Raw genomic sequence first — 18,238 nt, 5'->3', positions numbered from 1 at the left:
GTACCTCTGAAACAAATAATATATCATATGTTAAAAAAAAAAAAAAGAAAAGAAAAGAAGATAGCAGGAAGGGAAAAATGAGGGGGGGAAATCGGAGGGGGAGACAAACCATGAGAGACTATGGACTCTGAGAAAGAAACTGAGGGTTCTAGAGGGGAGGGGGGTGGGGGGATGGGTTAGCCTGGTGATGGGTATTAAAGAGGGCACGTACTGAATGGAGCACAGGGTGTTATACGCAAACAATGAATCATGGAACGCTATATCAAAAACTAATGATGTAATGTATGATGATTAACATAACATGATAAAATAAAATAAAATAAAAGAAGAAGAAGTAGTATATATTCCAGGGGCTCTTGGGTGGCTCAGTTGGTTAAGTGTCCGACTCTTCATTTTGGCTCAGGTCATGATCTCAGGGTTGTGGGATCCACGCTCAGCATGAAATCTGCTTATCCCTCTTCTTCTGCTCCTCCCCCCACTTATGCTCAATCTCTCTCTCTCTCAAATAAAATCTTTTTAAAAAATCTTTAAAGTAGTATATATTCTGGTATATAATTATAGAGCAGATTTTTATGATCTCCTTTCTAAACTTTAAAATTTGATTTGCTAAGGGAATAAAAAAATCAATCAATCCTACTTAAACATACTTTAGAGAAGGCTTAATACAAAATACAATATCAAATAATGAGATCACAAAATGCAGCACTAATGAAAGATTAGGGCAAGTAGGCTAAAAGTGGGGAAGAGTATGTTTGATGGCTACACTTCTCAGATTTTCTGGGATATTCCAAATTCCAAATACCCTGTCCCACTCTTTCATCAATTGTTGAGATGACCTAGGGATTTCAATAATCAGCATGCAAGTTAGAATTTCCATACAGCTTTTTATATCCAAAAGTAACATAGACATCTTTTTGAGAGCATGAATTCTGAGGATTTGATACAAAATATGAAGTAAATGTGGAAAACACAAATCCAGCAGTGCCGAAGCAAAATGAGTTTTACAAGAGGTGTTGATAAATCACACTTAATGGTTGACAAAGAGAAAAGCAGTCCCTGGCATCCAGGAGCTGGCCTGGCACCCACATCTAGGTTGTGGTGTTCTCCTGCTGAGCATTAACAATTTGAAAGAACACAAACATCAGACTAGACCACTTAGTGACCAAGATGGATCAAGCCAAAACAATACCCTCTGTAATTGTGTGGAACACAAATGCATGAACACAAAAATTACTGTCCCCACGTTCTGGCTAATATGAATTTACCAATCACAACTTTGCTTCACTCTGTTCTTCTTCACTTCTAGTTAAGAATTATGATATTCAGTAATAGAATTACTCCTACTTTCTGGGAGCAGCCATTCCAGAGCAAAGCATCATTTCCTTGGACCCTCCCCACAATCACCTAAAACAAGGCCACGTCCCACAATAAGTCTTCTCCAGCACCCTCTTACCAAGAGATCCCACAGTTTGTCATGCTCTGCATTCTCTATTGTTGCAATGAGTAAATACTAACTTTGTTCAAAAACAGGTGTGGTTCTAGTGGTCTTTGGCTGAAGGGAATTGATACAGTAAGTCTAGATACACTGTATCCCAACAGAGAAAACAAAATGTGTTCATTTAGTTCATTCATACCAGCTAAAATATATTTCTTCAAAGGATACAACAACTAAAAATGGGACCAATAGTTTTATGTACCAGCATTCCAGTACTATCTCTACCTCTCTCTCTTCTTAATTTCTAAAAACAGTTGCATTAGGAAACCATGGTAAGTGGAAAGTAAAATAATCATATACACTGAAACTAGGAAATAGAAACAGTACACGTATAAATTCACACAAAATCAATCACAAGAAACAGGAAAGGCTGAAATGAATGAAAGGATGGCATGAATATATCAATTTATCAAACCACAGTATATAGGATAAGTTTTAATTTGAAATTTAACAAGTAAGAAGAGGCCACAGAACACTTATGTAAGAGATAGAAGCATTGTGTGTATTAGTAGTAACAAGAGATACTTAATCACCCACTTTGAGAAACTAATCTTATATTGACTTGATGCCTCTCATCCTATAATTGACCACATTTGATGATTCTTACCTACACCATGTGAACTATTATAGACTAGATAAAGTAGTGCTTCTCAAACTTTACTGTTCATAGCAATTACCTGGAGATCTTGTTTAAAAAGCAGATCCTGATTCAATAGTTTTGGAGTAGAGCCCAAGATTCTGCCTTTTTAACAAGTTCCCCAGGGATACCAATGCTTCTGGTCTAAGGGATCATACTTAGTAGAAGAAGTATAAAATTTAAATGTTGTAAGGGAAGGCTAGGAAGTTTCTAGGGCCAATGCTCATGCCTGAAATCATTGCCTCCTCAACTGTTACAGCCCATGACAAGCCCCAACACTTCATCCCGAGGGGGTTGGCAGTCAGTAGTTGTGAGTTCTCTGGAAGTCTAAGTCTGCTCTGGCAGTAGTGAGGTAACTGAATAATGCAAGTGCTTCCTGCTGTATGAGCCACTATTCATACTCCGTCAGAGCAAGACCAGAATATTCCTTTTCTGGAACTGGAGGCAAAAGGAACCTTCCCTTTATTAAGATCTTTAATCCCTGCCATCTTTGTCTCTTTGTAACCCTACAATCCTCACTTCCCAACATATTCTCACTCCCCAAAGCTTGGTTCAACTCAGGCATTCACATTTCATAAGTGGTTTCCTTGAGGTTTTGGTCAGTTCACTCTTGAATAATCATAGACATCAAAAAACTACAGGCTGCTCAAGGGAAACCTAGCTGACCCTATGCCCCCAAGGTTAATAACCCAAAAGCTAAGAGATGAAAGGGACCTAAGAGTTCATCTAGTTTAGCTTGGTTTGAGAGCTGTCGCCCTCACGAATGATATGGAAGTCAGGCCAGGCACGGCACAGTGCAGCAGATAAGCCGTCACACAGGTCCACAGACTAGTTGTTGCCCCGTAATCACGGCACAGCTGTGCCTATGGGATGGCTCAGTATGAAACTCTACCCCGAACCCAGATTTTACATTCAGGTGACCTGAAATGCTGAAGATGTTTTTGCACCCACATTCAGTAATTGCATTTGGTTTTCAGGGTCAGTGACTAGGGGAATGAAGCCTTAGAAAGACCCAATTTGAGACTTCTCTGGATTGGTTGACAACCATAGCCAACTTTCAAGTGTTTTCCCACTTGAGAGGAGAGACTCTAATAGACATGCTTACTTCATGTGGTGCCATCCTTTTATCTTTTGCTGAGATCTGAGCCCATCACATGTAACAGAGAAAGAATAATTTGACTAAAATCTGAAGGCACATTCTCACTTTCTCAAACCAGTCCTCTGCTGGAATCCTTTCTGGGGAATACCACCAAATGTCAGTGTTCTTAACTTCATTACATGAACTTCCAACCACATTACATACTACATAATTTTTACTCAAAACATCACAACTAGAAGGTTCACAAAAATTAAAATGCAAACAAGTAAAACAAAAGTCATAGAAGTAATCACCCGGAGTGGTTTCTGAGGTTTTCTTATAATTCTCACATGCTTATCATTCTTTTTAGTTGTCTGCTAGACAGCAAAGAAAAGATGTACAAAAGAGGACTTTTTAAGTAAGGAAATATGTTTAAGGGGAAGTTGTCTCCCTCATCAGTTTTAGTGGTGGAACATGGAATTCTCGGGAGAAAAAAAAGCCAGTTGCCACAGTTTACAAAAGAACAAACTAAGACCCAGGACAGTAGAGAAAAAGAGCTCAAATATATTGTTAATGGGAAAGCCAGAACTAGAATCAAGGTCCATTATTAATGCCAGGACCTGTGGTCTTTCCTCCATATCACAATATGCTTACAGATTTTAGGATTTAGCAATAACTTGCACATAGTGAGCTCTCAAATGTTCACTGAATATTTTTGTTGGAAAAAAAGCAAGTATCTATCTACAAGGGAGACATTAAGCTGATATTGCTAAGTCAGACCCATGATATGTTATTTTTGTTGCTGTTCTCAATGTCATAAAAGAGGTCTCTAGAAAATCCATGAACCAATTCACAGTTTATCTTCTAGCCACACTTCCAATTATCTATCCAGACATTAAAACACAGATTTTTAAAACAAATACAAAACCATTTTGCTTTTGCATTGAGAAAAACATGATATTCCCCTAAGTATCAAGAATGGATTATAGCTTTACCATTTACTACAAGTATTTTGATAATCAACTAGGGAAACTATAAAAATAAAAACAAGTTATTCAATACTGTTGGTCCAATCTATTTTTAAAAAAGAATGAAATTACCAGTTTGAGGTGGGAGAAGTTTGGAATCTTCAGATGTTTTACTTGTAGGCACAATCCATGGCTTTTCACTCGAAGCTACAGCAAAAAGAAATGGAATTCATTGAAGGTTTTTGTTTTGTTTTGTTTTCTGCTTTTTTTGTTTTTTGGAGAAGAGAAAGGGACAGAAATAGGTTGCTGGTATGGTTAAATGACTACCAGAAGCTTGCAATAAAAAAGCACATGCTAATCCAATCCAAAGTCATTTTATATCAAGAAATCAATATGCATCTATCCAGAGAGCATTTGATTAGTGATCAGAAAGAGACCAGATTTTGGGGGTGCCTGGGTGGCGAAGTCAGTTAAGTGCCCAACTCTTGGTTTCGGCTCAGGCCTGATTTCTTTTAAAAAAAAGAGAAACCAGAGTTCAGTGTCATACTTTCAACATTTTTCAGGATAAACCCCGAACCTGTATAAAATTAACATACTTACGATTATTACATAAGTATAAAAATCAAATAGCTTTTTTCTGTTTGTTTTTAAATCAACCCCTTGTTTGGCTGAGTTAACGGAATTCATCAGTTCATTGAGGTTTGCTAAGATAGGATCCAGTAAGCGTTTCCTACAGAATTAAGCCATCACCACCCTATCTTAACGCCAGCTTTAAGGTGTTACTATTACCCAGAGTGCCCTCAGGCTTCTCAAAGGGAAAGGGTGTGTTTGCCTGAGGAAATTCTGGAAGCCTTTTCGGAGCTGCAATGAAACACATAACAAATGTTATAACCTGAGGTACGAGTAACAGAAAAGATTTTTCAAAATCTCAAGCTTGCAAAAACAAAAAACAAACACAAAAAGGCAAATTGCTTATGTCAAGTAAGGTATTGTTAGTAGTATTTCTTACTCTTGTGGTTTTGATGCTGGATACTATAATAAACTTCTTTTTCTATTTTTTATAATCAAGCTACTAAATTTGAAGAATTTGGATTGTTCTTTTCACCCTTATACTTTCCTAATTTCTTTAGTCATGTGTATGTGTGCCCTTACATATATTTCCTTTGAACTCAAATCAAGCACCAAACACATCTGAACTAAAAAATGTCCATCTAATGGAAAATAGACTTTCAGTAATTACACAGCATTATATTTAAGCTCCCACTCCAACAATTTTTGATATTGCACTCAAATTCTAATAAACAGTCTGCCAAAATAACATAAACATATCTTCTCCATCTGGAGAAACAACTGAGTAAAAAGATATTTAGGAAAAGTATAGAAAATAGTTTATTCAGTGACACAATGATTTTGAATAAAAAGAATCAAATATAATATCAAAATACAATCACCAAAAAGAAAAACCCCCAAAAGATTTGTCATAAAGACTCTCCAGGATTCTAAATTATAAATATTTAATAACAGTTAAGGGCTTAGTGTTGGGGAGCTTATTGTTCTATAAACCATGTGTCCCTTCTTTCCTATGAGGAGATAAATATGAATGAATTAGCCTAAGGATTTCTTTTAGCATGCATAAAATTTTCAAGGTAATAACACGCTGTAATGTTTAATAATTTTTACCTAGAGTGCTCAGTGGCAATTCAAACCTAGGTATTAGAATAGTTTGCAGGGTTTCCGGGGTCCTTTCGCTGAGAACTAAAATAAAGAAGAATTCGGTCAGCAACTCCCCGAGGCAGGATTTGATACTATGGCTCACACTTAATCATGGGAAGCATGCTCATAACACAGTGTGCACAGGGCAGCTGATGCCTTCATGGAAATAGCTGGCTCCCCTGGGAAAACTTCATATAGCTGTTAAAATGTGAAGGTATAGTTTCAAAGTGCGTGATGTGGCATGGAGGATCAACATCACGAGTACAAAACAACACGCATGCTGCTTTTTTTTTCCAGCAGAAGACAACAAAGCAAGACTCTTTTGGGCCAAGAAGCAGTTAACTTGCATGACATGAAATTCTTATTAAAAAGCAGGACACTTTGGGGGAGTCTCCTCAAGTTTAGTGCACACAAGACTAGGGAAGCCTACTGCAATAAACAGAAAGCACAAACACAGTCCAGATTTCCAGGTTTCCCCCACCCCTCCAAGATTTGTGACTTAAAAGACTGGCATTCTGAGTTTTTTCTATACATCCCAAGAGACTGGTAAAAGCTGTGTGTAGTCAGCATCTAGCATCCCGAGCTGCCTAGAATATCAGTCACCAGGATCAAGGCCTGTTGTTAACTCTGTAATGGAATTGGTCCAAGAAATAGGAAAGTTAACGACTGCTAGTAAAGGGGGGAAATAAAAGGTAGGGGGGAACTAAGGCATTAGGGTTACTTTTTGTTTCTATGAGCATTGGGAGTTATTTAAGAAAAAAAAATTCTTAGAATTACCCAGTGTTTTTTCTGAAAATTCTAATGCGCTAGACACAGTGGGTTTCGTGGTCCTTGGCACTGACTCAGCAGTCACTGGAAGGTAAAAAAAGACAACTTTACCAATTCAGGTAAAAATAATGAAGCAACCAAAGATCATAAGGTGTTTCTGTTGCCCTTTAGAATTAGGAACTGACACTTAAATTGACCAATTCTTTTCAAGTTAATTCAGGACTCCCTGGCTTGCCGCAGATGCCTGAGCTGACACTTCTTCCAACCCTTCCTCAATGAGCTTGGTCCACTTTCCATGTGTTCCAAAAAGCGCAGTGAGCTGACCTTGGTGAAAGCACTTATTAATCATAGTTTTTTCCTTGCCTGCCTTTTTCTTTCTTATTATTTCCAGGGCTCAGCACAATGTCTGAGGTATAGTAAGCAAGCATATGACAAATATTAAATGAACTAATAAATGGGCAAATAAAACAGTGACCCAAGGCAAAAAGGTTTATTTAGAATGATTACATAAAAGATTTCTCTCTTCCAAACTGCAGTCAACATACAAAGCTTGGAACTGGATTGTAATTACAGTAAGGACTCAAATGCTCAGCCGTGAGACACAAACACAACACTGAATAATAAGGCATGGTGTTTGCCTAAGTGTTTCTGTATAGGAAAATTCTGAAGAAGCTTTGGCAGAGAACGAAGAGATCTGTAGACTCTCCCGTCAGATGCTGTGCCAAGAGAGGAAAGTATAAATGGGAAAAATGGGTAGGATCTTTGGGGCAGAAAATAACTTGGAGTCTACTGGATCATGCCTATGCTTTTCTTGTATTGACAAATTATACTGAAATTAGAAAAATTACCTAAGAATTTTATTTGAATAGAGTATTCCAGTATCTTAGATAGTTTGTTCCTTTGTCCCAACACCCATGAAGGTGGGGGATGGAATGTCCATCTCCCACGTAGGTAGGAGCCTATATGTCTTACTCTGTCAGAAATATTCCTACTTGAATACGTTTCTTGAAATGAAGTTATTTTATTTTCCTGCCAATCTTTAGCTCTTCTGGACTGGCTATGAATCCAAGAGTTTAGTGCAAGGTAAATATCACTGATATTTCAATCTGTGGAAATTTTGTGGATTACAAAATTCACTTTAGATTGGAGATATTTTGCTAAATGCAGATTTGGGGAAATTCTTGCCAGATGTTTGTTTTACTGGGTTCTGGATGAGGTGGTACTGCTCTGGCAAAAACTCTGTGGTTCATAGAGTAATATGTTCCTGGTGGGCAGGACTTAGGCAGTTCATTTAGACAAGAAATCCTGAATGTTTGCTAGTAAAGGCTAATAAACTATGGGGAAAATGTATCCCGCATTTATTCTTTAAAGGATTTTCAACAAACTATTACATATTTCTTTGTACTAGGATTATTAATCTTCCATAGAACAATTAATTCTAATTGTTCTAAATGATTCTAGGGAACTTTCATAGTTATCAAGCTGGGGATTTGGGAGGGAATATGGCATTTTGCTAAAATGACCACTTGTGAAAGAAATGAAAAATGAGCTCATATCTTCATATAAAAGGAGAGCACATAAACCATAGTATTATATTTTAGTATAAAAATATCTCAGAATGTTGAGGTGACAACTTTCACTTAGCGTGAAAAATACAGCTTCCATATTACACATCAGGTCATATGATTCCATAGTTCCTTCTGCATTAGCTGTTTTTCCGAATGTTAAATTAAGGATCTATAATCTCTTATTGTTTGTGCTTATGATGAAAATTAATCTCCTAGTGGCCCTTCACTGAAAACAAGTACAAACTCATCAATCATTTACCATTTCAAAAAATATTTATTCTCTCAAAGTTAACGACATATGGATCTCATTACCTGTTACGGGCTGTGCTGGGAATTTTTCTACCTCTGGTGTTTTAGATTCAGCAGGTAATGCCAACGTTTCATTCTTAGCTAAAAAGTCAGAGAACAAACAATTCACCTCACTTCTTCATAACACAGTGCCCAAATATAATTCATTCAAACATCATCAAGTAACAGATTATTTCAAGAAATCTATATTGCTCTTAATTCTTCCCACCAGCCAGTCAACAAATTTATTGTGCATTTCCACCAGGGATTCTTCAGAATTCCATCTCATGAACCCTAGGTAATTCTTTAAGATTTAAATTGGCATTGGAATGAAGAAAAAAGTCACAACTCAATACTTGGATAACTCTCAAATCATTCTCACTCATAAATAAGAGTTTCTGGAAAGCACAGGTTGTATTGCAAATATTCCCTAGAATTTTGTATTCAAGTACTCCTAATTAAAAATAATAACAATGCATAGAGATTTTCCATTATTATACACAGTAAAAAAAAAAAACAAAACCAATAGGTTAGGACAGTGAACCTTTAGAAAAACAAATAACTCACATAGGAAACTAAGATATTTAAAAATATTTGTGACCAAAAAATAGCAACAGCTATTCATTTGAGCCACACATTAACATTGATCTTTTCTTTTGGTCTCTGTGAATTCGGCATAGTGAATGAAATCGATTTTTTTCCATATCTTTTAGCCTCTTCAGAAAACTACTTAGGAAACTTTCTTCTAAAATTTAGGCATCCTTTTCAAAGAAAGTACATTCCTATACCAGAAATCCCCAATGATTAAGATATTTCCCATTTCAGGGGCGCCTGGGTGGCTCAGTCGTTGGGCGTCTGCCTTCGGCCCAGGTCGTGATCCCAGGGTCCTGGGATCGAGCCCCGCATCGGGCTCCCTGCTCTGTGGGAGGCCTGCTTCTCCCTCTCCCCCCGCTTGTGTTCCCTCTCTCTCTGTCAAATAAATAAAATCTTTAAAAAAAAAAAAAAAGATATTTCCCATTTCAAAGATGCACTCAGGATGAACTTGATTCAGCTAGTTAGCTACTTGTAGTATTTTGAAAGTCTAGGGGCATGAAAGAATTCATTCATCTTTAAGATACTCTGATCATGTCAACTTGAAATGATTATAATCAGATGGGATTTTTTTTAGAGTCCTAGAACTATACGGGACTTCTTGGGTTTCTCAACTAGGGACATTTTGGGCTGGATAATTTTTTTTTGTTAGGTCGGAGGTCGGGGGGGTCTTTCCTGTGTACTACAGAACATTTAACAGGATTTCTGGTCTTTATCCACAGGATTCCATTAGCACTTCCACAACTGTGACAACCAGAAATGTCTCCAGATACTGCCGCATATCCCCCGGGGGACAAAGCTGCCCTCTGCTGAGATTAGATCAATATCTAATCAATTCTGTCAAAGTTCTTAAAGGATGAACATCTTTTAACTTCCTTCTGTAGTTCACATCACTGTTGTAAAGACCATTTTCTCATCAGTTAACATGGGCTACAAAATATTTATTTACTTCTGAAGGACGTAAAGACAACTATAAAGTCGTCCCTTTCACAATGGTAATAGAGGCAAATCAGTTTTCAGTCTGCATTATGGAAGTCTACAATAGATTCTTCCATAGAGCTAATTATTTTCGAGAGTGTTTTAAGATGCTAGACACAGGTGTCAGAAGCGCTACCGTGCTTGCCATATCTAACGGTCAAGTGCGTGTTTTGGATTCATGTGTACATGATGTTGCACGGCATTTTTACACAACAGAAATGTTAAATACCATTGTTCAAATTAATTAAGCAGGGCATAAAGAGAAGGGACTCTCTGAAATAACTACACAGCAGTCCAGTAGAAATTTATGGTAACTTCCATTCTTAAAATTTCTAAATTTAATCAACATTTTTCTGTTGCAGTCACAGCTTTTGTTTAGAACCACTGTGATTGTTAGCATAGGAAAAAAACATTTAGATTACAGATTTTTATGAACTCTGGTCTTCTTATTTTCAAGTGTACCATGGGAATTTTTTTTTTTTTTAAAGTGTGAGATTATAAAGTTTTTCTTTAGTGCTCTTTTCTTCTTCAGGGTCCTCTTCTCCCTCAAGACACTTTTGCTAATCCTCTTCTTCCTGTGTAATAGCCTACATTCTCAGTGGTTTCCTTGGCTGACTAGGACTATTTATTTATTTTAACATACAGATCCTATACTCTCAAACAGTACTCTGAATTACTCTGCTTTAGCTCCTTATATTAAAAACATGCCCTCAGCCGGCAATCACATTAACCTAAAATTAGGCTGTTAATGGGGGGGGCGGGGAAGGTAAACCACCTTCCCAAGAGACATTTGTATTCTTTACACATCACTAATTCCTTACAAAGGCATGCTGTATTTCTAAATATGGCATTTCAGATGTCAGAAAAAATAGTAGACAGGGAAGATAATTTGCATCAGAGCACCTTTATGTCTCTTACCAACCCACGAGCACTCACCTACACTATCTATGGACAACTGCAGTCTTGGCAAGAGCAGAGTAAAATGCCACCAGAATATGACCTAAAACCCAGGAAATTCCCTTTCCTCTTGGATTCTTCTGTACCTTTTTTCAACACAGTTGTTTCCTTTCATTTTTGGCAGGCTATGTCTTGGCTTTGGCCAACCCTCTGTATGCCCCAGGGAGGGGTGTGTGTAATACTAGCTTTCTTGTTTATTTCTCTCATTATTCACACCATGTGTTCTTAGAACAAAAGCTATTAATTTCTTGATGTCCCATGATGGGCCCCACTGGAATGAGGATATTATTTTTAGGATTCGCCCCCTCAAAAAAAATAGTACTTTTATGAATTGCAGTGTTAAATAATTTCAGGAAAGTTTATTTCTCCCTTGCTAGTATAAAGAACTATTAAAGCAGTATCTCTTTCCATTCAAAACGGTAAACTTAAAATGTAATTTTTAAAATACAGTCTGCCAAGGTGGTATATTTGATGGATTTGCTGGGCATTTTCAAAGATACTAGCTATCAAGCTCTTCAATGCATAAGAAATTTGTCATGTGTTGAATTTAAGATGGTGTTTCCACAGAAAAACAAGTCAAAAAAGATACTTACTGTTTGCATACAATTTTTCTTTATTGAAATCACACTCAATCCTGAAAGCTTTTAGTGAATCGTATCAGAAAGATAAAAGCAAAAAACAAAACAAATGCACTGTTTTATTCTCTAAAGAAAACAAAGATTGAATGGGTATTAAGATAGTGTGGAGAACTTTGCAAAAACCAAAAAGTTTAGGAAATATCACTCAAGACTGAAGAACAAAACATGCTTCAGTTCAAAACTGACAGTAGTGGTCTGGGGAAAACTGCTCATTTTCAACCTCCTTCACAAATTCTGTATTTTGTAGTTTTGCTGGATGGATTAGGGATCACATCAGTAAGAGAATGGCCAGTTCCTTTTATTTCCCTCCTTCCAAACAAGGTTTTCCCAAGGGCAGGGTGAGGCACATAGGCTCCGGGCAGAGAAGAGGTGAGCACAAGAAAAGGGAGCACTGGATTCCAAACATAGTTTCGGTGAGGAAAAGTTAATTTGGAAGGTTCCTGGATCTTAGCACAGCATTTAGATGTTGCAGGGTTTAGTCACAGTTTTATAGCTAAAAAAGAGGTGATCGAGTCTGATGTACAAATTAAAGAAATGATGTCTACAGTCACTTGTCTACATTCTCGGAGGTAACTCACTCTGGGACTAAGAGGTATGAATATTTCGTAATGAAAATGGAAGGATGCACAAAATCACAAAAACTGGCAAATATCTGCACATCTTAATAAAATGATGTGTAAGTTCTGAGAATTTTTCTACAATTGGTGGGACTGTTAAGTCTATCCATTAAGTGCTCTTCTACTTGCTTAAGGTTTTGTTCCTCCTTCTTCCGGTAAATTCTCAAATTAACAGCTAAAGAGAACTTAAGAGTTCACATTTTGAAACTGTTCCAATCTGATTGCCAAGGAGCTAGTCACAAGTGTACTCCTTAATCCCTATCACCCATGTAACCCATCCCCCCCCCCCATCTGGTAACCATCAAACAAGCAAACAGGTCAGGAGAAATTAAGTCTGAGGTCCCGGTGTGGGCAGGTCCTGTGCCTGTGTAACTCACCAGCACAGTACCAGCGACTTGCAGTTATGCCAGAGAGTAACACTTGGTAATTACGTGTTGACTGAATGTTGCCACACAGGGGCCCAGGGGTCCATTTCTGCACCCACACAAGGTGGACATTCATTTATATACGTGTGAAAGTTCTTTGCTAGTGCCTAATGCGGAGAAAACATTCTGCATTTTTTAGTTTTGTTCAATTTCTACCACATCATGCTATCTCCTTCCACATTTATCAATAGCTCAAGACTATCTCCAGAGACTGTGGAGGGGTGGTTCTCAAAGTATGGCGCCCAGGCAAGTGGCTTCAGTATCTCCTGGGTGCTAGTTAAAAAGGCAAATTCTCAGGTCCCTCACCTCATCTACTGAATCAGGAGCTCTGCGGGTGGGTCGAGCAGTCTGGGCTCACAAGCCCACCAGGCCTCTCGTGCTCCATCAAGCTGGAGATGCTGTGCTAGACAGAGGGTCCGGACTAATTTGATACTCAAATGCGGCAACTAATTTACCCCAGTGAGCACTGCAATTTTTCCCTGGGCTCCTTTTAAAGGGTTTTGTTGGGATTGTCTCCCCATAAATTGTTATGTTTTTAAAACACTGAAATTATATCAAGTTCTTTCTACAAGTAGGAGGCAGTATCAATCTCAAGTAAATAATAATTCTAACACACCTGACCTCTACATCAGCTCTCATTGAAAACATCTCATGGCCCCTCGACAGTATAACAATTTTCTAACAATCACTCTATTTGAAAATTTTACCTAAATAAATGTATGCATCTTGGATAATTTGATAAATGTTCACTTTTTAAAATAAATATAAATATATTTTATAATATATAATAACTATTTACCTACAGAATGTAATTTATATAAATACTTCCAACTCTCCAATCTCTCTGCCCCTCACTGTTTTCCAATTTTTTTTTATCATGGCAAAATATACATAACATAAAATGTATGATCTTAATTAACCTTTTTAAGTATACATTTCAGTAATATTAAATACATTCATAATGTTGTGCAACCCATTGCCACCATCCATCTCCAAAACTCTCATCTTATAAAAGTGAAATTATATCATTAAACCCTAACTCCCCATTTCCCTCCTCCCTCCAGTCCCTAGCAATCACCATTATACTTTCTGTGTATAAATTTGACTGCTTCAGGTACCTCACGTAAGTGGAATCACACAGTATTTGTCTTTTTGTGACTGGCTTATTTCACTTAGCTAATGTCCTCAAGGTTCATCCATCTTGTAGCACGTTTCAGAATTTCCTTCCTTCTCAAGCCTGAATAATATCCTATTGCACATATAGCCACATTTTGCTTACCCCTTCATTTCACTTTTACTTTTTAATTTTTTTTTTAAGTTTTTACTTAAATTCTGGTTAACATACAGTATTGTATTAGTTTCAGGTGTACAATATAGTGATTCAACACTCCACACATCACCCGGTGCTAGTCACACGGAGCTAGTCACAACAAGTGTACTCCTTAATCCCTATCACCCATGTAACCCATCCCCCCCCCCCCACCTCTGGTAACCATCAGTTTGTTCTCTATAGTTAAGAGTCTGTTTCTTGGTTTACCTCTCTCTCTCTCTCTTTTTCCCCCTTTGCTCATGTGTGCTGTTTCTTAAATTCCACATATGAGTGAAATCATATTATCTTTCTTAGTTCACTTAGCTCCATCCATGTTGTTGCAAATGGCAAGATTTCATTATTTTTTATAGCCAAGGAATATTTCATTGTGTATGGCTATCACATCTTTATCCATTCATCAGTTGATGGACACTTGGGCTGTTTCCATGATTTGGTTATTGTAGATAATGCTGCTATCCACTGGGGTGCCTACCCATTCATTTGTTGATGGACACATGAGTTGCTTCCATGCTTTAGCTATTGTGAATAATGCTAGTGTGAACATAGATGTCCAAATACCTCTTTGATAACTTTTTTCCAGTTCTTTTGGTTATATACACAGAAGTGGAATTGCTGGATCATGTCATAGTTCTATGCTTGAGTTTTTGAGGAATGGTCATACTGTTTGCCCCAGCAGGTGTACCATTTTCATTCCCATCAACAATGCACATGCCTGTCCCTTACTTTTTACTTTGAGATGCCCAAACAGCTGATTTGCTAGATTCCTTGGGTATCCTAGGATTATCAGTGCTAGTACTCAGTCACCACAAAGTTCAAATATGGAACATTGCTGCTTACCTAACTGTGTCTTGATTGCATCCGAAATCTCAAGCATTATGGATGTAGGAAGTTTCACAGTGGTTTCATTAAGGCCTGGAATAATAAGATGGACTGCATATAGAATAGGGTAAGAGAAAGAAAATGCATCATGACATAAAGTTCAGAGCATCAGATAATAGAAACTATGAAATTCTGCACTTATTTGGCTTCATCAATTTTAACTCAAACCTAAAGTTTTGGCAAAAAAATATGATCATACTTTAAACAGATTTTTTTTTAATGTTCAGAACTGAACTACAAAATCCTCTGGCTTTTAATCCATAGAATCAAAAATAGTAAAATGGCTGTTTAACATATACATTGAACAAAATACCATTATTATTAATAATTTTTAAAAGAGCAGTTCGATACAACAAGGACTCCCTCCTAACTGCACCAACGCTATGGGGCAAGTAGGATGGGTGCCATTGTTCCTACTAGGCGTGGGCTAGAGTTGTTTCTCTAACACACACTCCTAGAGGTAATACCTCTTGGCTCCTAGCCTAGCATGGACACAAGCCAGAATGCTCAGTACTGAAAGGAAATGAACCAACATCAATTTAATAGACCTGCTAACAGTGTAAAATTCCATGAGGGCCCTATTATCAAAAAATAGCCTGACCTGCTTACTGTAAGTATAGATACTAAGATCCACTCACCTAATATTGTTCCTCCAAAGGGAGTCTTATCTGGGGATTTAGTTGAAGCCCTGTGAGTAACATTCTGAATCACTGTTGAAATACAAAAGGGAACAGTGTGTTGGAAGAAAATAGGAAGCAGCAAATAGCTGTAATGTGAAGACATCTGCACTAGGGAAGCCCTAATATAACTTTTTAATTAATATAAAAAGTAACTCTTTGGGCTGGTACCCAGCCAAGGAAAGGACTGGGAAGCACAGCTCACCTTCACAGTTAACACCTTTAAGTAACGAAAGGTTATTACTTTATCATAAAGTGTTCCATTCAAATGAGCTGAAAATTTCCTTCCTAATCTCCATTCCCTGCAGCCTTCCCAAGTTAAAGAAATAGCGCAAAATGAGGCAATTACTACAGGAAATTTTAAAAAGTGAAAATGTATATTCTCAAAGCAAAGAATCTGGATTATTCCAATACTGACACTGTTTTGAGAATACACTTGAGGCACTATGTTTTCTTAAAATGAATAATTACTTTAAGTGTCTAATCTCTTCTACCAAGAACTTTCTCAAAATAATGGAGTCATTTTAATAATTTAAAAAACAAAGTCAAAACAAAAACAACTGGATACTGAAATAAGACATTATAATTCTTGGAAACTGTATGTCTTTACCTAAAAGGAGCACTAAATCATAGTTTTTATTTCACTAATCCAAAAATCCTATTAATGATTTTCTTCATGTATGCCAACTTAATCCTGAACAAAGCCACACATATTCATATGACTTTTTAAAATTTAATACTTATTATAGTTGCTTTGTACCAAAAGTTTTACTTTGGTAAAACACAACCAGGGTGACTTGCCAAGACTTGGCCTATTGGTATATGAGCCAAAATAATCTATTAACTTCTAATATGCTAGACCATACTGATTTCTTCACACTTTTGCTTTAAAACAATCAGAAAAATTGAGAAAAAAAGCGCTGTTTAATTATCTCAGTGAAAAGTGTATGAAAAATAATTCTAAACTGTTAACTGTACTAGAATTAAAATTAAAAAAAAAATAGTTCTAAACATACATCCAGAGCAGACTTGTACAAATTACCTTGTTTGATGATGGTTATTGGGATTAGCTTCCTTGGGACATATGCTGGCTGAAAAGAGAAGAGAGTCAGCTTTTTAGTTAGTTTTAACTTAAAAAAAAAGAAACAGAAAAAGAAAAGCAAAGAACTGGAAGTAGCCCTGTGTTATTACAGTTGCTGGAAAGACCTTTATTGCATATATCTACCTCTATTTTATTGGACTCATTTGGTTTTCCCCATAAATGTCCAAAGGCTTGAAAGAAGCAGTTTCTGCAGAACTCCCATTATTTTAGTTAACCTTGAAACTGCAATGAAAGGAACTAAATCATGTGGATTGACTACTAGTTGATTTATCACTTCATTTGAGATGTGACCCGACCAAATTCTGTCTTTACATTTCCTCTCAAGAAGATGCTAAGCTACATATTATCTTTTAAAACTGATCAGCATCCATGGTTTGAGTATACCCAGCTGCAGCTACAGATAACCCGATCAGATAACAGATCTGCTGCTACAGATAACCCGACTACCATGAACTCCTGAGACCAAGCATCTCCTTGGCCAAGAAGGCAGAGCTGGGACTCAGATCCAGACATTTCTACCTCCAAATCCCATACTCTAAACCATTCTGCACATATTTATGCACAAAGGACCTCAAACCAGAAAGGCATCCTAGGGCACTATGCATTCTCCCTTCTCCCAAATTGCCTCAGACATCCCACAGGAAGTTTTGATGTCATGGAGTGGCTTGAACTAGGGACAGGTTTAGTGTTAACTTTAAAGTGGAGTCATGACTGGACAGAACTGTGAGCCAAGGACTCAAGGGAGAGCCAAGGGAGAGACATAGGAACAAAATAAGGGAAGCAAATACATAAGGAAGAATTAGACTGCGTTAAAGAGGGGAGCATGACATTGATTTGTTGATGCTTGATTTAACCTGTACCCATGATAAAGGGACCTCATGCACCAGATCTGTTAATAATCCAGGATGTGCTGGGTGAGATACTTACCACATGGGTGTTTATAGTTGTGAGCAACAGAGACTTGTTAACATGCTCCCATTTTAGTGAATAATGTGCCCATAACAAAGAAGGGCCACAATACCAAGCTTACTGTTGGCTATTTGTCTTCTTGTATTAAGGTCCTTATGTTTAGAAAACCACAAAAAATAGAAGTTTACTATTATCAGGTTTTTAAAACTATTTATAGCTATAGACTCAGTGCTATAGACTGAATTCGTATGTCCCCCCAAAATTTATATGTTAAAACTTAACTCCCAAGTGTGATGGTATTTATAGGTTGGGCTTTTGAGAAATGATTAAGTCCTGAGCGGTCCACCCTCTGAAGGAGATTAGTGCTCTTATAAAAGAGGCCCCAGAGAGATCCCTCCACCTTTCCACCCCATGAGGACACAGCAAGAAGATGGCTGTGTGTGAACCAGGAAGCAGGCTCTCACCCGGACACCAAATCTGCCAGCACCTTGATCTTGGACTCCCCAGGCTCCAGAACTGTGACAAATAAATGTTTGTTGTTTAAGCCACCCAGTCTATGGTATTCTGTTCTAGCGGCCCTAATGGACTAACACACCCAGTAATTTCCTCCATAACAATCT

General features: G+C 37.4%; 1 protein-coding gene across 3 annotated transcripts in view; it reads right to left on the bottom strand.

Annotated features, from left to right (window-relative positions):
• ABI3BP (ABI family member 3 binding protein) overlaps positions 1 to 18,238 on the bottom strand; it is a 242,073-nt gene that overhangs the window by 114,518 nt on the left and 109,317 nt on the right. For 2 of the 3 annotated variants that reach the window (XM_081797763.1, XM_081797752.1), the window contains exons 7-14: positions 16,650 to 16,698; positions 15,569 to 15,640; positions 14,889 to 14,981; positions 8,540 to 8,617; positions 6,669 to 6,743; positions 5,859 to 5,933; positions 4,968 to 5,039; positions 4,311 to 4,385 (exon numbers count right to left, since the gene is read on the bottom strand). In XM_081797763.1, coding sequence (XP_081653889.1) covers positions 4,311 to 4,385; positions 4,968 to 5,039; positions 5,859 to 5,933; positions 6,669 to 6,743; positions 8,540 to 8,617; positions 14,889 to 14,981; positions 15,569 to 15,640; positions 16,650 to 16,698 — 589 coding nt within the window. The remainder of the gene's footprint in view (positions 1 to 4,310; positions 4,386 to 4,967; positions 5,040 to 5,858; positions 5,934 to 6,668; positions 6,744 to 8,539; positions 8,618 to 14,888; positions 14,982 to 15,568; positions 15,641 to 16,649; positions 16,699 to 18,238) is intronic. The other variant, XM_081797759.1, reaches the window with a different exon arrangement.

This window comes from Leptonychotes weddellii, chromosome 1 (genome assembly GCF_054177405.1).
Source record: "Leptonychotes weddellii isolate Sample4059 chromosome 1, ASM5417740v2, whole genome shotgun sequence".
Classification (NCBI taxonomy): domain Eukaryota; kingdom Metazoa; phylum Chordata; class Mammalia; order Carnivora; family Phocidae; genus Leptonychotes; species Leptonychotes weddellii.
This window is presented reverse-complemented; position numbering and strand designations above follow the sequence as displayed.